This window comes from Antedon mediterranea, chromosome 1 (genome assembly GCF_964355755.1).
Source record: "Antedon mediterranea chromosome 1, ecAntMedi1.1, whole genome shotgun sequence".
Taxonomy (NCBI): Eukaryota; Metazoa; Echinodermata; class Crinoidea; order Comatulida; family Antedonidae; genus Antedon; species Antedon mediterranea.
In genome coordinates, this window is record NC_092670.1 from 13,434,611 (window position 1) to 13,457,046 (window position 22,436).

Below are 22,436 nucleotides of genomic sequence, written 5' to 3' on the forward strand. Positions count from 1 at the left end.
AATGTGAAATGCTTAAAATGTCCTGAAACGTGTAGAAAGTTGATTAGAAATTGATTTTGAGCATTTTTAACTTTCAAAGCGCGCGTACGCGCGATTTGACCAATGTTTAAAATTTTGCTGATGATACAGGAAGATGACCCTTGACATGAAGCATACGTGTGTCAAGTGGTATTTAAAAATAGCTATTGGTTTTCAAGTTATAGTCAATCTAATAATTTCAGAAAATCGCGCGTAGTTACGCTACGCGACCATATTTTCATTAAACCAAAGTTTGTTGCACAACTACATATATACGTGCATCTGCTGGCCACGTTACAACATAACTGCTATTGCCATTTTTTAGATATGCGACCAACAAAAAATGAGCAGAAAAAATGAAATCTCTGACAATAACAATAGGCTATCGCGCTCTACAGAGAGCGATAGCCTAATAATTGCTTGCTTTGCTATTTGTAATAGAAATGGAGTCATAGCTTTCGCTATTTAAAGACGAAATGATGAAAGTTGTGTATTCGTGGAATACAGAGACTATTTTTAGTCTGCCTTCAATAGACCAAGATCCATCTTTTAACTAATAACATATTCCACTCTATGCATAAACTTTCCATAAACTTTTCTTGTAATTAATAATACTGGTATTGTTAGATGGCTCTGTTCTTTGTAGGGCGGCATATAAAAACCTGTATAGAATAGAATTATTCATTTAAGTATGTAACCAATAGTAATGTTATGTATTATGACCATACCATGTGTTGCATTCACGTTTTCTTGTTTGACCTGAATCGTATGCTACATCGTTATGGTAACAGTGACATTGTGATCGCTGAACACATTCATCTCGTTCGTCATCCCAAACCTAGACGATTTAGAATAAGAAGAAAAAATGGAAATATGGTCTTTATTGGTTGATGATTATTGTGGCGAGAATGATTTCAACATGATGCTTATATAAATGAGTACTTCTTAATTGTAATTTAAATTCTTATTCAAATTATCGTGAAAGTTGATGTATGCAGGAATTACCGTGTTATCAGCACACTGACACCCTTGAACGCATTCCGATGTGCAGTTGAAACCTTCACTTAACTCTCGGCATGTAAGATCACAAGTTGGTCCACATTCGTTATAAATCTTGCCAACTGGACACGCCGCGTCTATGAGCAAAAAATATTACAAAATCATTTGAAAGGGATGTCCAGATGAGAGGGAAGTATTGATGTACGAATCTGCTTGTGTCAACGCTCTTTACATTAAAGTTAGCTTTAATATTAGTAGACAATTTACTCCTGAAGAGACTTAGGAGTTAAAATGTTTTACTTTGGTTTACAGAGCAGCAAAGGCAATTACTTTAAAGCTTGTATATTATTTCCAAGTTTGCAGAGCAACTTTAGGTAAATGGACATCATGTGAACACTCATCGGACACATCTTTACATCAGACAGATAAAGCCAACTAAACCTAAATGAGTACTTCAAAATAGGATCATCTGGTGAACATTTTTAAGAATTGCTTTTATTGCTTATATTTCTTAAGCCTGGTTTCCATAAAATCGCTACACCGTTTCCATTGAAATCGCTACACGCGCAGATGTCGCCGACGCGCATCGGGGAGGTCTCCCCGATTCATCGCAGACAAATTGTCTGATTTTGTCGGCGATGAGTCGTATACGCGTACCAAAGAATATTTAGCGCTCGCGTACTAGATCCCAGATAAATTCTAGCGTTTCCATAGAATCGCTACGCTCTGTCGGCGACAGCAGTCGGCGACACGGTGTAGCGATTTTATGGAAACCAGGTTTTATTTAAATGAGCATTAATGTATTCTACTTCTTGAAAGAGGAGTTGTTGAACTAAAACAGAACTGATTCTAATACTGTACAGTAGTACCCCACCTGCAATTACTGCAGTAGCTATAATGTTAACAATTAAAATAAGGTATGATTTGAGTTTGTCAATGCAATGAACAGTGGGTATGGTATGATTACACACAAAGTTGCTAAAAATTGCATATAAAACAAGATGATTAAGTTACTGCAGAAGAATAATTTTAAAATAATCCCTAATAGTGGTATTTGAATTGAAAATATAAGTAGCAATTTTCAAAATTTAGATTTTTACAAATACTGAAATTACATAATGCTTTAAATAAAGATTTAAAACTCTGGAAAAAAAAATATGTTGATAATTTTAGCAAATTATATATATTATGAAAATCATTTTTTACTAACAGACAACACAAAATGTTAACATTCATGAATTTTGTTTCTTTAAAAAATAGAAAAAAAAAAAGTAATATAAATAAATACGGTTTCAACTATTGTGTTTCATTTAAAAAATGGTTTTACTTACGACAAAGATGTTCACTACGCCATTCAATAACCTTGCCACGATAAGCGCATTCATAGGCATATGCAGAAAATGCAACGCATTCACAATCCTCAGTTTGCGGTGTCTGAGACATGCACGAGCAAACAGCCTGCATGCAGTTATCAAAAAATGTCCCAACTTCGAGTATCTTATTGCATGTTTTGAATGGTGCATCATACAACTTTTCACACACACTTCGAGCATGAGATTCCAATGATGACGTCAATGTACAAGCACCTAACGAATTGTAATTGTCTTCGGTCAGATCTGGACTAGATCCATCAGTCTTCCATGAGTTTGCAAATCTATGTATTCGGACTTCAATGACGTTAGTAGGAGTTGATTGGTCATCATATTGTTTGCTGTTGTAGTTACCAAGTAGACCATTAACCTATGTATTGTATTATTAAAATGTTTATAGTTGATACACCCATTGAACTTGTTTTTTTTTATATCATTGCTAAAATTAATTTCAGTAGTAGTGATAATAGTAGTAAATAGAAAATGTCAGTAGTTTTTTATGTATCACGTCACAAAGCCATCCTGCATATGCGCATATGTTTCTGGGCATGTGTAGAATGATTTTCTGACTTAGTGGTAGTGTATGTCTGTTTTGGTGCATCAAACGAAGACAAGCACAAGTTTATGAGGTACACACTGCAATAAACAGTGTATGTGATTATAACCAAAAACAAGCTTGCTAAATAATTGCATAATAGGTTTACAAAATGTAGTTACTGTATTAATTGTGGTAAAATAAATGTGACTTGTTCCCTAACAACAGTAGACCTACCTGTCCTTTCCAAGAGGAATCCAGACGAACGTAAAGCTGGTCAGCGCCGTCCCACAGAATCGAAACACCAATGTTAGTCTCAATCCTGATGAATGAATCTGAGACATATCTTACACGAATAAAACCTTCTTGAGATGGAGTACCATGGTTGTGTGGAATACCAACTACTTCCCCATCACGAGCAAGTTTACCATTCTTTATAAGTCTATTAAAAAAATTATAAATGGAATGAAAGTAAGGTGCACCATATGTTTCTTAGTTATATTATAAGGGGGATTACCATCTATCGACAGTGATTAATTCACGATTAGTAATCCTTGGCCATGTGCTTAAAGACATAACATAAAAAAATCCAATGTAAATGGAACCTGATGATGGTTAGGATGCGATAGTCAACAGTAGTAGTAGTAGTAGTCGGAATACCTATGTTATAGGTAGTAAGTACGAGTCAATCAATCTCAGGTAGGAACTAAAACAAAATATTTAAAGTATATATTATAAAATGATACATTATAATCAAAGAACTTATAACACAAGAATCTCCTGTTCGTCCGATGCCCATTCAAAACACCCACTAGCCAAAACAATTAGTAGATTTAAGTAGTAGTAAGTAGAAATAGCTCTATTTTTAGTAGCCCTAATAGTTTTTAAGTAGACTTTTTTATCTCGCCTACTAAGAATTTTAACTCAATGAGTCAACGATGGAATGATTACTTCCCAGCTATTTAAAATAGATAGTTGATTAATAGTTACTGGCTATAAATTATTTGTTGATAGGTTATTGGTAGCCCTAGTATAGCTATTATAAGTAGACAGTTGATAGATATGATACTTATAGATTTCTAATAGCTATCTGGTAGTCTATATCTATCTATTGTATAAAATAGATAGTTTATTAACAGTTACTGGCTATTATCAGTTTGTTTATGTCTATTAATAGGTTGCTGGTAGCCCTTGGTATAGCTATTGTAAGTAGACAATAGATAGATATATACAACTGTGTTACTCACAGATTAAAAATAGTGAAAAATCTATCTAATACTATTAGTGGGGATTTTGAATTATGCTAATGAGTTAAAACCTATTAGGACCTATCTAAAATCTGCCCAAAATCTACTTATTAGTAGGTACCTTAATAGGTAATAGAGCTATATCTACTAAGACTTTTTGTTATGGGACAGTATCAGAAGTTCAGGGTTAAAAGGTCAAACTGGGCTACGCCATTTTACAGCATTGAGCAGCGCCCTCTCCAAACTAGGAAGTCAAAACTTGGTTAAAACTATTAATTACTATAGAGGGCTCAGGTCTCTGTACATGAATATTCCATTATTAATACAAAATACAGTATAGTAAAATTCAGTTTTTTCAAAACTAAAATTATTATTATTTCTCTATGATTATCAACTAAAAAAATAAATTAGTTAATCAAAGTAGTTTTGCATAATTGTTTTATTTGAAAACACTTAATTTAATCAAATATAGGCATAATAAAGGGCATAACAATTAAAATATTAATTTAAAAAAACTTAAGAAAAATATTTGAACAAAATATAATAAAAAATCCGCAAACTACATATTTGTATCCTTAGCATAAAAGAAAATTGTAAATTTAGGTTATCATTCCTGTTTTTTTAGTGCTTTTTTATGTCCTGTCATGTCAATTTATCCTATCTCCTCAACAGTATAGCAAAGATTTTGACTTTCTAATTTGATGAGGGCGCACTACTCCATGGCTCACAATGGCGTAATCCATTAGCTCTATTTTATCCTACAATGCATTTCGAAAATGTTAAACGCTTCGGACGAACAGGAGATTCTTGTGTTATGTTATAAGTTCTTTGATTATAATCTTTTTCTTAAACAGCTTGTTGTATACAAAAGCTATACTTACTTGAACAATGGGTTATCGTTTCCAACTTGTATAGAGACAGATTCCATGCATTTGATATCGACCATGTTCTGTGTGCATTTACTCAAATCAATCCATACAGAAAAAGGAACAGAATTTTGGCTGTTTGACTGCACCAAGATGTATTGAGTGTTGCCACGAAGACGGAATCGTATGCCGTCAAACGAAGCAAAGTTGGTATCACCAATGATCGAGCCTCTACCGGGGCAGTCTAGATGAGTACAATTCCATGAAGCCCCTTGACACACACTACAAAAAGAATAACAGTTTTCAATATCTACAATTATGTATGTGACACACTAGGACGATAACGATCGACGATAAATAGACAAAATCATACATTTTTCTTACATAAAACAAAAGAAATTCAAAAAGTTTTCATTCTATAAATCCAATTAAATGATGTCCTGATTAATGACAACAATAACATCGTTGTATTGTCACAATATTATTGCTTTGTTACTAATCATGACGTCATTTGATTGTGAGTGTGAACATATTGTTGTCATTAAATGCATCATAAATGGTTATCCTATTAGTTATATGGTGAAAACTGTTAGATTTATTATGTTTTATGCAGTAAAATGCATATTTATCTAGTGTAAATGGGCATTTACATCAAGTAGATATGCCTGATACAATATATCTGGTGCTGCCAATTTCACTGCTGAACAATTTTTTCAATAGCATAGCCAATTGCACATTAAATTGTGTATATTGAATCAGAATTATAAATGTACTACATTTTACATGTAATTTTTACATTTTAATGTACAGTATTTTGTAAACTGTAATTATCAATTTTAACGTTTATATACTGTTTTAAATGGTTGTTCATAGTAATACAATTTTATATGTTCTGTTGAGAAAATTGACTTATTCATGTGTTGGTCTAGTAGTTAAGGAACATGTTCAAATTATTTTATTGCAGTTACAAAAAAAAATACATTTTGTTTACATGTAATTTGTATATTTAGCAATTGTGGGTGCATAGTTAAACTTCCTGATCTTATCTTTTTCATTGAAATAAACTAAAATCTTACATAATTTTGTTTGCAGTAAGAAAATGTAGTTACTGCAGTAACTGCAGTAGAATCAAAATTGTTATTTTGCCCAAGCTATGTTTTTTCCTTATCATAAACTTCTACATTGAAATAAACTAAAATCTTACATTATTGAAGTAAGATAATGTAGTTAATGCAGTAACTGCAGTAGAATCAAAATTGCTATTTTGTGCAAGATTGCTATTTTTTTCCTATTTGGTTAAGGCAGAAACTATAGAGGGCCTGAATCACCACATGAATATCAAATTGAATTCAATTTTATGATTAAAAATGATATATCAATGTCAAGACTAATTGGAGCCTCAAAATTGTCTGCCCCCTCTTAATAAATGTGTTATCATTTGTATTTTATATATTTATTTTTTTAACTCACCATTCTTTACACTCAGATGCCAGTAAGGCACCTACTGGATACAGGTCATTGCTTCTGACACATGGACATTCATCAATAATAACACAGTTTTGACCATCGAACAATGTTCCTTTGGAGAAGAAAAATTTGTAATTAAAATGTATTTGCAGTATACAACTGTAAGAACTTATCGGAACATTTATTATTATTTAAAAGAAATTAAGAGTAAAGCTAAAATTAATACCTAAAAGGAGTGGTAAATGAATAAAAAGGGAGGAGAACGAACAGTTGAAAGCACTACACAAATTATATAATGCAAAATATCGAACTTCAGCTTGGTTCGGTATTTCTTGTCACCATTTTAGGCCAAAAAAAATCGCAGTCTCCTTCACGCATCAACAAATCACATCCCAACACACTAAAAAACTTTCTTACCTTCAGGACAAAAACACCCATCGATGCAATGATCTTCACATTCAGCATCATAGCGAGCATTTTCACAAGTACGAGGACAAACAGAACCGCATTCTGAATGAATATGATCGACAGGACAGTCCACACCTAAAAAAGAACCATTGATTGTCAAATTATTTTATAGAAACTGACGCAAATTTTTCATATATGAACAGGAATGTTAAAACTGATCCGATAAAAGCATTTTATCGGAATCGGTTAAACCCTGTTTCCACAGAAACTTTATCAGTTAGTTATCGGTTATTTTTCAATCAGTTAGTTATCTGTTAATTTTTGGCTGCGAAAACACAGCCAAATGGATACTTACTGCAGAAATATGGACTACGCCAATTAAGAGTGATTCCTTGTGCAGCACACGCTCTTGAGTATTGTGCAATGGCATCACACTCACAGATCTCATATGAATCAAAATCACAGGAGCACATGTGGAACATGCATAGGCCGTGGTAAGCTTCTACGTCCACATGGCCATGACAAGCGGTGAATACGTTAGATTTCAAGTAGTCACAGCGAAGTGTTGCCTGAAATTAAACACTTGAACAATCACCAACAGACAATTTATATATTGTATTGCACCTCAAAAATATGGAAAATGAAAATAAAAATAGGCCAAACAATTACAGTTTTTCCAGGTAAAATGTTGATCCAATATTACCTGATATTATGAAATATTAAAACAAATTATAAATAATAATAATAATAATAGGATTTTTATAGCGCACATACCACTCAAGAGTGCTCAAATCTTTTGTTCAGGTGGATAATATATTTATAAATAAAGCAGATGATAAACATATGTCTTGTAGAAGTTGGAAGGTTTTTTTATATTATTATTATTGACTAAGATTGAAGCAGTAGAATATTGTGCAGTTGTTTAGGTATATAATATGGGTTTTTCATCTGATTTTGATCAACAGATTTTGATAAAGCAGATGATAAACATATGTCTTGTAGAAGTTGGTAGGTTTTTTTATATTATTATTGACTGGAGAATGAAGCAGTAGAATATTGTGCAGATGTTTAGGTATTTAAAAAGGGTTTTAAATCTGATTTTGATCTGATTAAGTCTTATAACATATTTCTGCAATATTGGTTATTTTTGTTGAAGAGTTAACAACAGTTAGAAGCTCAGATAACAATGTAATACTAAAGGTAAGGAACACACAAGTGGTTTTAAGTCAATCTAATCCACAATTTGATTTTGATATCTTATTTTTAATATTTTTAATAAGTGAGGTCCACTTTTCATGAGTGCATACTCCTAGAACGTGTGTTTAAATTATACGTAGAATATATGTATATATTATATGTTTAAGATTCATTTTTACTGCCAACCCTCTGATTGAAATCTGGATGTTTGCTAAAAATGACAAAGAAGAAAGTTTTACCAACAGCAACAGCAATACACCATGAGTGAGTACAAATGGAATTACATTACATTCACATATTATCCTTATTTTTAACAGACCTCCAAACATTCCCAATAATAAAACAAAAAGTGATTATGTTATTACACAAATAGCTTATTATAAATACATAAACAGGATAAAGCATAAGCAAAATGTTTTATGAAGATACTAATTATAATAATACTAAAAAGAAGTAGAATCATTTCTATTAAATACAACAGAAACCGGTACTTACCATTTGTAAATAGTCAGGCTTAGATGCAAGTGCGGCACAAGGGTGTGAAGACTCTGGATCTACATCCAAGCACTCTTCCTCGCCAGTCTTCATACTATTACCAAACTCTACATCTGATGTTGCTAAATAGTTGTACCTTGGGTACATGAAAAGGTCGTTGCTGGAGTCAAAATCAAAATTTCCACACATCCCACACAACTTTCCACTGTAGAACGTAGACATGTACATGTATACACTGGCTGAACCATCAAATTTGATAAAAGCATCTAATTTAAAAATTGAATTGGATGATCATTTAGATTCATTGCAAATCATTGGAGAAATATAATAGATTCTGAATGAAATTCACAGACGGCTTCAAGGTGGGGTATTACAGACAATTAAGTCAAGTTCAAATCTGCCTTAAAATACCTCATGAACCTCCATTTCAAAATCATGGACATGTTAATGATTGTGATCATTTTATTATTCCTGATGAGGAATAAGTACTATTTCCATGCTTCTTAATTTTAATAAGAAAGTTAATATTGATCGACTGCATCACTTGTAATACAAACACACACATTTTCACAATATAAATTTGTAAAAATTACCAACTAGTCCGTAGAAAAATGTGTAATCTCCCTTTTTCTCAATTTTGATGCCATTATAAGCAAAAGGAACTTCAACACGAACTTTATTGAGATGAACAATATTATTTGGAAGCAAATGGTATTCATCTTCACCCGAACTAAAAAAAAAGAAAAATAGTTCAATGAATAAAAACTTGTAGCTGATGGATGTAATTATTTGGGCTCAGATGGGTAACGTGTACCCTTTTAAACACTAATCAAACTTATTTTAGTCTTCTACACAGTCTGATTTCAACATAACACCCAATCAGGTATCCTAAAGTACTGATTTGTTTGCCTACTGTATCTCCACCCTTTAACAACACAATTAAAGTCACTAACAATGGAAGTGTGATGCATTATTGTACAATTAGAACAATCATCAATTGTGATTTCGCCAGGAAAAAAAAAATAGATCAAGAATCGTGACCTATGCATACGTTGCTAGACTTGCCCCAAGCTGTATTCATTATCTTTTTTTTTTATTTATTTGTTTTTATTTCGATTTTTGTCTGAAAATACAGACTTCTGAAACACGTATAGAAATCGATTTGCAGACCGCAAACATCCGATAAGAATGACGTAGGTTACCATACCGTATTTGACTATATGGGGCGGGTGGTATGTAAATATGGATTTCGAATCAACCAATGATCATTTTGTTTCAAAATGAAAAAAATAAAATCGTGTTGCCAAGTCGTATGTATGACCTGCCAAATAAAACGCTAATAAGGTACATACCACCACCGGCAGACAACAGAGCTACACACTACCACACAGGGACAGGGTCTGGGCTGGGTGGGAATTAAATCAAATTATCTCCGCATAATAAATGATCCATGAAATGTTTGATTTGCGGAGAAGCTAGCCTATCATATCAAGACGAGTTTTCATGTTCTTGGGAAAAATCCCATCAAATGTTTCCAGACTATAGTACTAGGCATATCATTTCTAGCCTTCAATGTACCCAAGTACACATTGTCTAAACGTAACATAGCGCATGTGCATCATCTTAGTTGTTGAGTCTTTGAAATTCTGAAATATGAATATTAAAACAGCGTCTGAGTAAGTAGCCAATGGCATGTGGCTGAAACTAGTCAACTGGATAATCGTATGCACCAAGAATTCTTGGTGTCAAATCATGTGACTTGTATGTGTTTCCCCAGACGGAGTATACAAAATCAAGTAGTATATGTATGAAACGCCATATGTGCCAAAATATTTATCTTTTTACTAATATTAAGACAAAACTCCATCTAGAACCCAGATAAATACGTTGCCTGCAAACACAGGAATTTATAAAAAAAAAATAAAATAAACATTTGTTTTATTTTGAGTACTTATTATAAGTAACGTACTCGAAATATGACAAAAAGGCAATTCTATGTTAAATGATAATCAGATGATTTTTTAGACAATGTTTTCTAATGGCCACTTCTAAATCTTTGTCTACACTATAAAACTAGTTTGACAAAATAAGTGATGTGACCAAATATATGATGGTGATATGCCTAAATATGTCCATATATATAGTGTAGACAATTTTGTCAAAACTTGATCAGGAAGTTTTACATAATCTTGCTAATAGATGACTAGGCAGATATACAGGCAGATCGACAAGGATGATGAACTCACTGTATATGTACTGCATATTTACAAACATTACCCTCCTCATCACAACTGTATTTCGTATCGATGTCTACTCGAAATGATGTTGGATCATCGCTGCATTCAGAAATCATAGTATATAAGCATTTTCCGGGAAAAACGATGGTTCGATGATCAAATGTACTAAAGTGTGAGCCACAACACGCCGAGCACACACCAGTCATATTATACGGGTCCACTATAAATAAAGTACATGTTATTGAAAAATAAAATGATACAAATGAGATGCTGTATTACTAAATATTCCTATGATTATAGATATAAGAGGAGTATTGAGAATCGGGTAAAAAATCACACATGACAAACATATATGCGAGAGTATGAGTCAATACAACATTTTCATTTGCAATGATCTGATACTCTAAACGAGCTTATACTTGCTTGCTTGCTTGATGTTATGGGTCGGTTAGAAAGCTAATATAGCTTATATGACCCTTCCTGTCTTCTTATGACAAAAATATAGGTACATAGGGCTCCGGGTGTACACATAATGTTCCAAAGTATTTATAAATGTGAAAAAGTAAACTTGCAGTCAAGGGACTTCCAATGATCATTGAGGAGTGACTTGAATAGATTTAAATTTGGAGCTTATGTTCATATCTGGTTCCATGAGATCAAGATAAGGGATAGTGTAATACCTCTACACTTATGAATTGGACTGACCAAGGGCTGGAATTAGAATCTAATTTATATTGCGACTCCCAACATAGTTTGCACAAATCATTCATCATTAAAGTTGGGAACATTTGGACCTAAGAAAAGTCTGGTTTTGGCATAGTTTTCATTTACAAATATTGAGTCGACTGCATATCAATATAAACATGTACATACCAGTAAAGTTGAAGAGAGAATCACCATGATCAAATTTGATAGCTGAAATAAATGTTTATAGAATTACACATAATTGATACAAATAGAATTCTATTCACAAAAAAAAATAATGGATCAAGAAAAACATTATTTATCTGAAAATTTAAAGCAAACGATAGTCAAATTAGCTGCCAGACAATGTGCTTTTGGTTGAATATAACCATTTATTTTGTCTTTTCGTAGGCCTTAAGTAAAAACATTATTTTCGTGTTTTTTTTCTTTTTACGGAAGTTATTAACATCATTAAAACTACAAAATGACCAGATACATCTTTAAATATAAAGTACAATACTATTCTATGCAAAATATTCTGTATAGAAGATTTGTCTATGTACATTTTTATTTTATTCTGGAATATCTGGACTCTCACTCATGAGGAGAATGGATGCATATTGATCGAAATGTCAAGAAATTCAACAATTTTTCTCAGAATTATATGTGGTGTAGCGTAAACATTATATCAACATAATTATACATTTTTTCTTTAAAGATGTATTGTCCCTTTGACTAATTCCAAAAAAAATAAAAAATAAAAGATTTCGAAAAAAAGTGGGTTATTTTGAAGTATCATAATAGTCGAAAAAAAAATCATTTAATTGAAATACAGACGTTTTTTTGTTCAAAAAATAACTTTGACTTCCAGTCAAAGTTTTTGATAAAAACATCTCATAATGCATTGCTCTTGTTTGGCTACTCTGTATGCATAATCATAAAACTTCCTCGCAATCTGTGTGAAAACACCTTCTCAACCGTGACGAGTTGTAAACAATCCTAATTAGCATCATGCATAATGTATACTCGTGGTTTGAAATCTTTGTTTACTTTCGCTTGCAACGATTTTCCAGACGAAATGTAATCAAATTAATTTACCTGTTTATTACGTAAACTTGTTGCTTTTGGTTCGAATTTTTGACTTAAAGTGAACAACTTTAATATTACTTTGATATGGCAGATTTAAATTTAGAATATTTTGACCTTCATATTTTGTGTTTCAAGGGACAATACATCTTTAATTGAATAAAGAGATATTGAATTTATTTGATACTTGTGAGCATATATAAACATACGTACAGTATACTGTCATGGATCAGTTGTTGTTCGTGTGCGTTCTGCGTATTTGCATATAAGTGTCTTGCTGCTAGTTGTTTTGCGAGCATTGTGTTTGGCGCATTTGCATATAGGTGATGTTTTGGTTAACGACCTGGTTTTTCTGTCTGCGCGTCAGAAAAGCTTTTGTTGCAAACACAGGAAGATGTGATTTTTGTTACCGTGTTGTATATATATATTATTAAGCCGTTGTTGAAGTTACCATTAGAAATGGTTGATTGCTGTACGATCTTTCGTTCTTAGTTAGTAAATACATCATTCAAGTTGATTCAGGGTTTTTTCCTTTCTACGTTCTCTTTATTTTCTGAGTGACGTTGAGTTGTACACAATAAATGGTATGGTAACGGCAATAAACAACTTGTTGTCTTTCTGTTGGTCTTGATATTGCATTCATTTGAGCCAAGCCTCGCACGCTTGATACCCGGGGAGAAAACTTCCAAATTAATCCGGGCATGGTCTCACGTACACATTAAATGGTATGGTAACGACAATCAACAACTTGTTGTCTTTCTGTTGGTCTTGATATTGCATTCATTTGAGCCAAGCCTCGCACGCTTGATACCCGGGGAGAAAACTTCCAAATTAATCCGGGCATGGTCTCACGTACCACGACAATACAAATAATGTATGTCTGTGAGTTGGCTGATAAGAATATTTCATATGTAAGATCAACTGATCTATTTATAGAAAGCTAAATTTGAATTAGAACCATTATCACTAATTGCAAATCACTTTCAAATTAGGTAGAACTTACTAACGAACAGCACGTGATGGCTAATTAACCAATCAAATGGCAGGGATACACACAGGTGTTATGAGATAATATGTAAGTCCAAGACCTACCTGTGCCAAATTGAAAAAATAAATAAAAACAAATTACCTTTTTCGCAACTAACTCCACCATATCCAGAGAAACATACACATTCATTTGGCTGTTCACAAATACCATTGTAACATCCACTTTCACAGATCGCTGTAAATATTTTTTTTAAATAAATGAATTGTCTATTTGATATTTAATTCCGTACTAACATATATTGATCAAAAATCAAGAAATTTAAAAAAAAGCCATGTACATATTATTATTTCTACACAAAATGAATGGAAACTTAGTTTCACCAAAAAAGTAAAGAAGACGAAAACTATTTTAGTATCTGACGGACTACAAGTTATTAGTACTGAATCATACCTGATGCACACGTTTCACCTTCCCATCCTTGAGAACATTCACAATGATCGGTAGCTGTACACTCTCCATTTACGCAGGGTTGACTACAGGTTATTGTGCCTGTTGAGAAATCATAATCATACATTTTGTTACCTAAGAAAAAACATAAAAAGAGCTTGCGATATTGTTTAAAGTATTGTAAATACAAAAATAGTAATAAATTCTGCTAGCCTCTGAATGTGATCGAAAATAAATAAATAAATAAAAAACAATATTATAAGATACCGATTTATAAACTAGCAAGAATTTTGATTTTTTTTCTAAAAAGTGGAGCTCCCATTAGCGTTTGTTATGTTTAAGTATGCTTAATTAAAAGTGATTACACAAAAAAAATTATGGTAACATTTTCCAAAAACTCTAAAAATGTCTATAAAAAAGAGGTCAGAAAATAGTATTTTTTTACACTTTTACAGTAACTTAAGGTTTATTTGTTTACAACACGTCGCGAAACGCGTTACACTTGGCGATGGACGCGTTTTGTTCATCGGTGAACGCGTTGGTGTAACGAGGAGCAATTATTCAGGCACATATCCTATGTGGGTACGGTAGGCGCACCGAGGTTGGGTGACAAAATTCACTGTTGTAAGATTATCAGCCGAGCCAGGCTAAGCAGTATCATCGGTACATACCTAAATACTCTAGTGGGCCTAGGGCTAGGCCAAGCTTGATTGAATATAGGCTATACAAATAGCCACGTCTTTCTCAGATCTCGTTCAATTTGACATTTTAGTAATAATCTCATAATCACATTATTACACTGTGAAATATGATAGGGTACTCACATGCAGCTGTTCAATGTTATACTTTTCGGCCCCCCTCAAATAACATCGCGACGATCAAACAGATCGTCTGGTGCATGCAGCATGCACCATAAGTTAAGTGTGATTATGAAAAATGTCAGGTGATCATATTCCCTAGCATACTAAAAAAAACCAATTTGCACCCTAAAAGGGGGAAAGTTGCTGGCTATTTAGATAGTAGCCTATTTACGAAAAATTGCGCAATGTATACGCGATAAAAAAAAATACTAGAAATAGAAACATTTTAAAATTTGTTTTAGGATTATTCAAATATACCCCTCTTTTGCATGAAGAATAGGAAATTAAAAGGTATCCCGCCAAAATCCAAAACGGTGTTATTTTCAAGAAAATCGTAATCTAGGCCTAGGCCTACTCATTGAAAACAATTTAAAAAAAATAAGTATGAGGGATGATGATATTTTTAAATAACAGTTGAAATGTATGAACAATTTACATTTTCTGGGCCGAGCTTCACTTAGGCGAGTCAAAAATAATATGGAAACATAGGCCTAATCTTCCATAGATTGATTTATTCTTTTTAGGGCAATCCCGGAGCTTTAAAAAATGTAATGTTTTAGTTATAGCCTTGCATTAAACGTAGCATCTAGAGCGTTCACATTAACATTACAATATTGAAAATATTATTGTTACAATGTTTCTTGACATTTAAATTATAGCTTACTGATTTCACAGCGAGTTCCAACAAAATTTGATGAACATTCACACCTATTCTGTTCAACACAAGTACCCTGGTTCTCACATGGAGGATCACAGTATCCTATAATAAAATACAAAAACATAATGTAGACACTTTTTTGTAATGTTTTTGTTTTTGAGTTCGTGTTGTGTCCGTTGGATATTGTGCTCCGCCAACAGAGCAAACAGAATTTCTATGTTTTTTCTTAAAACAAATGATAATAAATGATACTTGACTTAATAACATTTTATTTATTTTGCCTCTTCAAAGATATAAAATACCATAAAATGGAAAAACAAATACACAAACACTGGATTCCCAAAAGTGAACGTATCACTTGTAAAAGCTCTGTCTACACTACGAAAGTTTCAAAAAAACAAAAATTGGGATGTGTCCATTTACTATAGCTACATGAACAACGTTATTAAAATATTGATTAAAAAACAAGATAAAAAATTATTGGAATTTGATTGCAGAAGAAATTTGAAGATAAGTAATTTGTCTTACGTGTCTCACAGTTTACGCCCGTCCAGTGTTCAGTACAACTACAGATACCGTCAACGCAACTGGCGCCATTCAAACAGTGATCACATGACACTGAAACAAATATAATTATCATGATAACTATAATTATAAGTTATTTTTTCCAATGTAAGAGAATCCTCCTTTTTATACTTACGTGATGGAAAAGTTTATGTCATACGCTTAACGACAAATGATCATTCACATTTATTTTATGTTTATTATAGGCCTACAGTTACAGTATTATAATTGATGGCAAGGATCTTGCACTTAGAAATTTACAATTCTATTTTGCAAGACCATTTTACATAAAATATAAACATAATACACTAAACACAAATAAAATCAAATAAAATAAAAAAAAAGAAACGTCATTTCCTATAAATTATACAATTTAGTGTCTATATCTCCACAACGAAATATTCATAGGAATAGTTGACAATAGCCTCATGTGCAACATATTATTTTATTTTATTTTAATTCGCAATCAACAGCGGAGAGCCCGCCATTTGATCCTTGCCATCAATTATAATTGACATGGTCCACAAGAACCAATTACAGTGACAATTCTTAATTTTGGATTTCTATTTCTATAAAGATAAACAGAAAAGAAGAAGAAAATATAAATAGTTGAGTATTAGTGGAGGGAATGTTTTGGTATATGCTAGGCGATACACATGTGATGCGATATCAAATATTCCTTATAATAATTTCTTATTTTTAAAGACTATAATCATTATAATGTGGATCAAATCAGGTTATGTGTTTATCACTTACCTTTTTCACAAAAGGCACCAGTATAGCCTGTTCCTACGCAATTACATTGGTCAGGCAACACACATATACCATTGTTTTCACAATCTATTTTGCAGATAGCTGTACCATGAAAAAAAAAAACATTTTTCATTAACTTTAAAATGCACCGTTTTGTTAGGCATATTAAAGAAAGAATATGGGAGAAACTCTTCAACAAATTCACGAATATTCTACCAATAGGGACTATGTGATTTTAAAGACTGTAGGCCTATTTATACCGTCTGATTTTTTTTTAACGGAAGGAAATATGCTTGAAAGAGAGATTTGTATGTTCCATTCAACCCGCTTGAATTAACGTACATTAGACCTAATAGCTATTAAAATTGTAGGCCTACATCATTATAACGTTATGTGTCGTTCAATATTATGATGTTGTACTCGAGCTGTTAATCAGATGTCTTCGTATGATTGTGTGCGGGTATTGTGTACCACATTAAAAAAACACACGTAAATTCGTTTTTTTTTCCGTCAATAATCAATTCATTATTAGGTGTTAGAAATCAGTATCGACAGTACGTATCAACTTTCTAAAATTGAATAATTTAGAAATTACGTGCGATTTACCGAATGTTTAGGCCTACCCTTACGAAAATTCATATCAGATGAGAGGATGCAGATTGTATGCAAAAATACATTTTTTACAGAGCATTTTGTACATGTATTTGAGATAGTCAAGTTACCTTTATTGCAGTTTTCTCCACTCCAGCCATCACAGCATACAGTAGTGAATTCCACGACTATTCTAGTTTTTGGAACCGTATTTTCTATTTCAACAAGTCTTTAAGACAAAAATGTTTACAGTTATGCCACTGCTTGTCTATAACATTCAGGGAAGTAGTTATCAATCAACCATTTAAGTTACTTTCATTGTTTTCAGTTAAGGTTGACTGTGCGTTAAATTGTGCTGATACAAAAAATGCACGGTTGTTGACTACACCTTGCCTATATACAACAATGGATTACTTCTATACTATTATGTGATATTTAATGGTGATATAATGATACTATTGGAGTACATTCCGCTTTTTAAAACAGTTTTAGAATTGTGTGCAAAACGAGGCTGTAAACACACTGCGTCCAATATATCGCAGCTTTGCTTTTTATTGGATATCAAAATCGCTTTGACAAAATCACTTACATTTTACTGTAATTAAACTATATAAACACCTAAATAAATGCTTGACATTTTTTATTGGACTATAGCATTGTGGGCACTTAACCTTTGACCAAATCGCTTAAAAATTACAGTAATTAAATTTCATGATTTAGGCCTAAACACCTAAATAAATTCCTGTCATTTGCTTAGACTACAGTATTATGGGCACATGATAACAGTAACGCTTTGCGCATAATGACATGAATTAATATTAATTTTGTTGGTGAAAGACTGGAACTACGCGAACGCCACCTCCATTCAGCAACAATCGGCGGAAAGGCGATAATTGAGTGACGATGAAATCACTAAATTACCTGCTGAAACAAACAAAAACTAATAAAATATAGGTAAATACCATCTTTAGATGTGATAAAAACAACAAATGGGTATTCAGTAATCTCATAAACATCCATTATTATTTTTAATTTATACGAACCTCTTGATTTTACACCTATTTTCACTCAAATGCTCCTCCAATGTTTCATTTTCACCCAATTTATCGGGACAAGGATCCATTATTAGAGAAATATTCATCATATTCTTGTAAATTTCAGTGTAGTTTTCTTTTTTCTCAATACGTTTTGTACAAAAATGTGTTTCTCCTTGAGCTCTAAGTAAAAAAAAAAAGAAATAACACCGAGTGCGGATAACTAATTATAAATATGAAAAATAAAAAAAACAGAGAGATAAAGGTCAGCCTCAAAAGTTCCTTTTATGATCTTCATTAAAGAAGAGAATCACCCTTAGCACTCTGTAAAGAGATTCAAACAGACACCAGTTATCCTGCTCACTTTTTAATCAGAAGATTAAGCTTTGTTGAAAGCAATTCCTGAAATGAAATCGGCAACAAATTGTTATATCGTTCTGTAATTAGTCACGTGTGTTTATTTGGAGGGAAAAAGTATGATCGTTTTGCTCATTGGTAGCATGCCACATATAGGCCTATGAGAGTGTATTTTCCTGCAAATTAGAGGTGCCATTTATCATAAATTTTATGTGCGAGAGTACCATTTCTTCCGGCCATCTGGGGCGTCATTTAACAAAGTTCGCTTCGCCACGGGTCCTGTCGACGGCCCTGGGAAAGCACCTTTTCCCGTCGACTTGCGCGAAACGCCCTGTTGTGACGCCTTTACTCAAAATAGGCATATAGGGAAAATGTCACCCTTTAATAGGCTAGTACATAATAATACATTTATAATAACGTGAGAGTGCCATTTCCGACCATCTAGATTTTTTTACATTTTCAAAATCGTCTCAACTCAGCCACAACCATGGTGGGCCTGAGTTGATGTGGACTCTCTAAAGTTGCGCACCCCCCCCCCCCACCCCTTTCACAGCTATTTTATCTTTCAGGAGGACAGAGTATGTAGGCCTAATATTTATGTCTATCTCGGTGATTAATAGCCTCTAGTTGAAAATAATAAAATTCTATACACTTACCTTATAATCGGAATCAAGCTGCAGACGATAACTGCCAAACACGCAATCAGCGTGTAATGCGCCATAATGGACGCTTTTCGTGCGTTACTTTGTCGAATAATCTACAAAATATCACAGGAATTTTTTTCCGAGTGAAATAATTCACTTAAAAATTACCTCTTGGTTGATTAGAATCCCAGTATAAACACTAGGTTCATTAAACACTATCCAACCAGCGCATGGTTTTATATCAAATCATTCAAATCTAACAGACAGTTTATTGGTGGAAAGTATAGCGTTCTAGTTTGACGTTACTAGTTTTGGAACATTGTCGATCTGATTGGTTGAACACTTTTGCTTATACTGCAAAATGTGTGTTTGCTAAAGAACAGCTGTTGTTGATTGTTGGAAACCGAAACTTTTGTCAATATTAGTAAGTAAAATTTAGTACACTTTATTGACTGGTTTGCTTAGATTTTGGTATACAGATGGACATGTGTATAGTTATCTATTTAGTTACATCAGCATGTATATCCTAAGGCACAATGTGTATTGATTATCAATACTGCCGTTTTGTGTCCGCAAAGAGAAGTTAAATTCATCAATACACTGAAGAAACTCATTTAAACACACCCTGGAATAAAACAAATCTATAGATATCCAGGTGTTACAATGTCTAAACTGCAGTGTAGAATATTGTTGAAAACGTTTAGCTATACATACGATCTGATAATATTTTATTGTCCATAGTAATATAAATGGAAATTCATTTTGAAATTGGCATGAAATACAAAAAAAAAAAAACAGATATAGGCCTACTACTATACAACTATACAAATTCAGAAGATTACAACTAAATACACAAATATACATTAAAAGCTACCGTAGGTTATGTATAATACATACAGATTAAGAGCTTGTATCACAAGATTATTAAACTTTTAAAATTACAACACAAAAAGGAAGAATTGTACAATGATACGTTAACACAACAGTTTCCTATCTTTTTTGCAGTGAGTTTATTAAAATGTATGACGTTGGCTATAAAGGTGTAACGGGGTCGGTTCGTTCTTGTCTTAGGGACACAGAGACTACCACTTCGGGCGGGATCGAATAAACTGATCATTTTATTATAGTAAACATTTTTTTAACTTAATGCAAACGCCGAGTGGTGGACAAATATATATATAACTACAGACTTGGGGTAAGTCCAATGTACAATCTCTCATTGGGGACACCTCTATTCAGGGGACACTCGGTTCGGTATTGAAGGTATCCATTTAATTAATTCTACACATCCTACCTAAATTAACGATGCGCTATCTTTATGGAACTCAAGACAAATATCTACACTTTTAGATAAATTTAAGATAAATGTTATAAATTAGTAGTTATAGATAGTGTGTGTTAATTTCTAATAATTTTAAATATAAATTGACTGTTCTTTCCCCTGAAAAAAAGTAAGTTTAATATTATTACATTGCTCGGTTATTTCCTCTATTTTAACTCTATCAACTTTCCGCTCCCTTTCTTTGTTCATGGGTCTTGCGTTGCACAACGTTTTTTTTTTACAATATTATAATATATTATTGATAATGTCGAAATGTTGAATTAAAGAGATGTATTGTCCCACAAAAAACATGAAAAATGAAGATTCATAAACCATACATTGAATCGGCATTTGTAGTTCTAATATAGGTATTCACATCTGTATACAAAAAAACTGAACTAAAAAAATAAGATTTCACAAAATAAACGGTTAAATTTAACAACAAAACAATATTTTTTTGCTTTAAATTACAGTTTTTCCAGGTAAATATGTTTGTTTTCGATCTCATTTTTAGTCAAAGTAAATATCTTTTATGTGACAGTAAAATGTCTCTAACTCTTTATACTAATTTGTTTTATATATTATATACATGTATTCTTACAAAAAGGGATGTGCCTATATATGGAAATGATGATGTCATATCAGAACAAGGTTCAGGCATATCACTACCATATTTGTGCGCATCAAACTACGTTTGATAGTGTAGGCAGAGGTTTACGCCTCTGGTCTTACGACATATGACGCTTTCCACTATTTTTTTATATTTTGCTCTGATATGGGCAAGATGAGGATAAAACAATCTTCTAAATCATATTTACCATGTAAATACCATCAATAGTATACGAGTGCATGTACCACGTTCTCTTGTTCTCTTGCGTCAAGATTACTAACTGTTGTTCTATACCAATTCTACTTTTAACTTCTAATTTATTCTGCAGGTTGTACGCCGGAATTTTAGTAGTTTAAAATTACTTGAATTTTTGTATTTTTATTATTATTTTTATTTCAGGTAACAAACTGCTGAAAATTGATTAATTTGTAATTGATTGATATAGTAGGCCTATATAACTATTTTTTTAGACAAAATATAGGCCTAATATCTATAATATCTGTTTTTTATAAGAAAATATTTTGTTTTTAGGCCCCCTAATTATTGGATTTTTTTTTTATTGAATAAACATCTTATCTTAATCGGTTGCGCTTTCACTGTGCCATCGACAGGCGAACAAAAGGCGGTTATTTTCGTTATAATTGTGCGAATCTGCGAGTAGGCCTATATTTTTTCTAAATATACATTACACAACCGTCGAATAAGGCATACAAATCATTTGGGCCTATACCAGAAGAATATACTTTTGATTTCACAATTCGTATAACAGATGGGAAAAGTACAATATTGATTTTGACTCTAGGTTGTGTGGGTACACTGACGTCTAACCAATACTGATGTTTGACATTCTGTAGCGGATGTCAGCTAATAATGATATTCAATCCGAATATTAAAAACAGACTTTCCACAGCCATGATCAATAGATCGATATCAACATAATTGTTGAAGATAAGAGGATCAATATCTGCACCTGTTAAGAATGACTCCTGACATATCAAAA

At 32.5% G+C, this 22,436-nt stretch overlaps 1 protein-coding gene across 3 annotated transcripts in view; it reads right to left on the reverse strand.

The window, feature by feature from the left end:
• LOC140057328 (uncharacterized) overlaps window positions 1–19,719 on the reverse strand; it is a 138,415-nt gene extending 118,696 nt beyond the window's left edge. For all 3 annotated transcript variants that reach the window (XM_072102946.1, XM_072102962.1, XM_072102953.1), the window contains exons 1-20: window positions 19,518–19,719; window positions 18,514–18,687; window positions 17,602–17,699; window positions 16,883–16,981; window positions 16,091–16,180; window positions 15,569–15,664; window positions 14,048–14,146; window positions 13,739–13,831; window positions 11,713–11,754; window positions 10,849–11,059; window positions 9,196–9,332; window positions 8,603–8,868; window positions 7,266–7,479; window positions 6,920–7,045; window positions 6,506–6,614; window positions 5,051–5,317; window positions 3,160–3,364; window positions 2,349–2,757; window positions 1,024–1,154; window positions 747–856 (exon numbers count right to left, since the gene is read on the reverse strand). In XM_072102946.1, coding sequence (XP_071959047.1) covers window positions 747–856; window positions 1,024–1,154; window positions 2,349–2,757; window positions 3,160–3,364; window positions 5,051–5,317; window positions 6,506–6,614; window positions 6,920–7,045; window positions 7,266–7,479; window positions 8,603–8,868; window positions 9,196–9,332; window positions 10,849–11,059; window positions 11,713–11,754; window positions 13,739–13,831; window positions 14,048–14,146; window positions 15,569–15,664; window positions 16,091–16,180; window positions 16,883–16,981; window positions 17,602–17,699; window positions 18,514–18,687; window positions 19,518–19,582 — 3,041 coding nt within the window. In that variant the 5' untranslated portion in view covers window positions 19,583–19,719. The remainder of the gene's footprint in view (window positions 1–746; window positions 857–1,023; window positions 1,155–2,348; window positions 2,758–3,159; window positions 3,365–5,050; window positions 5,318–6,505; window positions 6,615–6,919; window positions 7,046–7,265; window positions 7,480–8,602; window positions 8,869–9,195; window positions 9,333–10,848; window positions 11,060–11,712; window positions 11,755–13,738; window positions 13,832–14,047; window positions 14,147–15,568; window positions 15,665–16,090; window positions 16,181–16,882; window positions 16,982–17,601; window positions 17,700–18,513; window positions 18,688–19,517) is intronic.
• Between the last annotated feature and the right edge of the window lie 2,717 nt (window positions 19,720–22,436).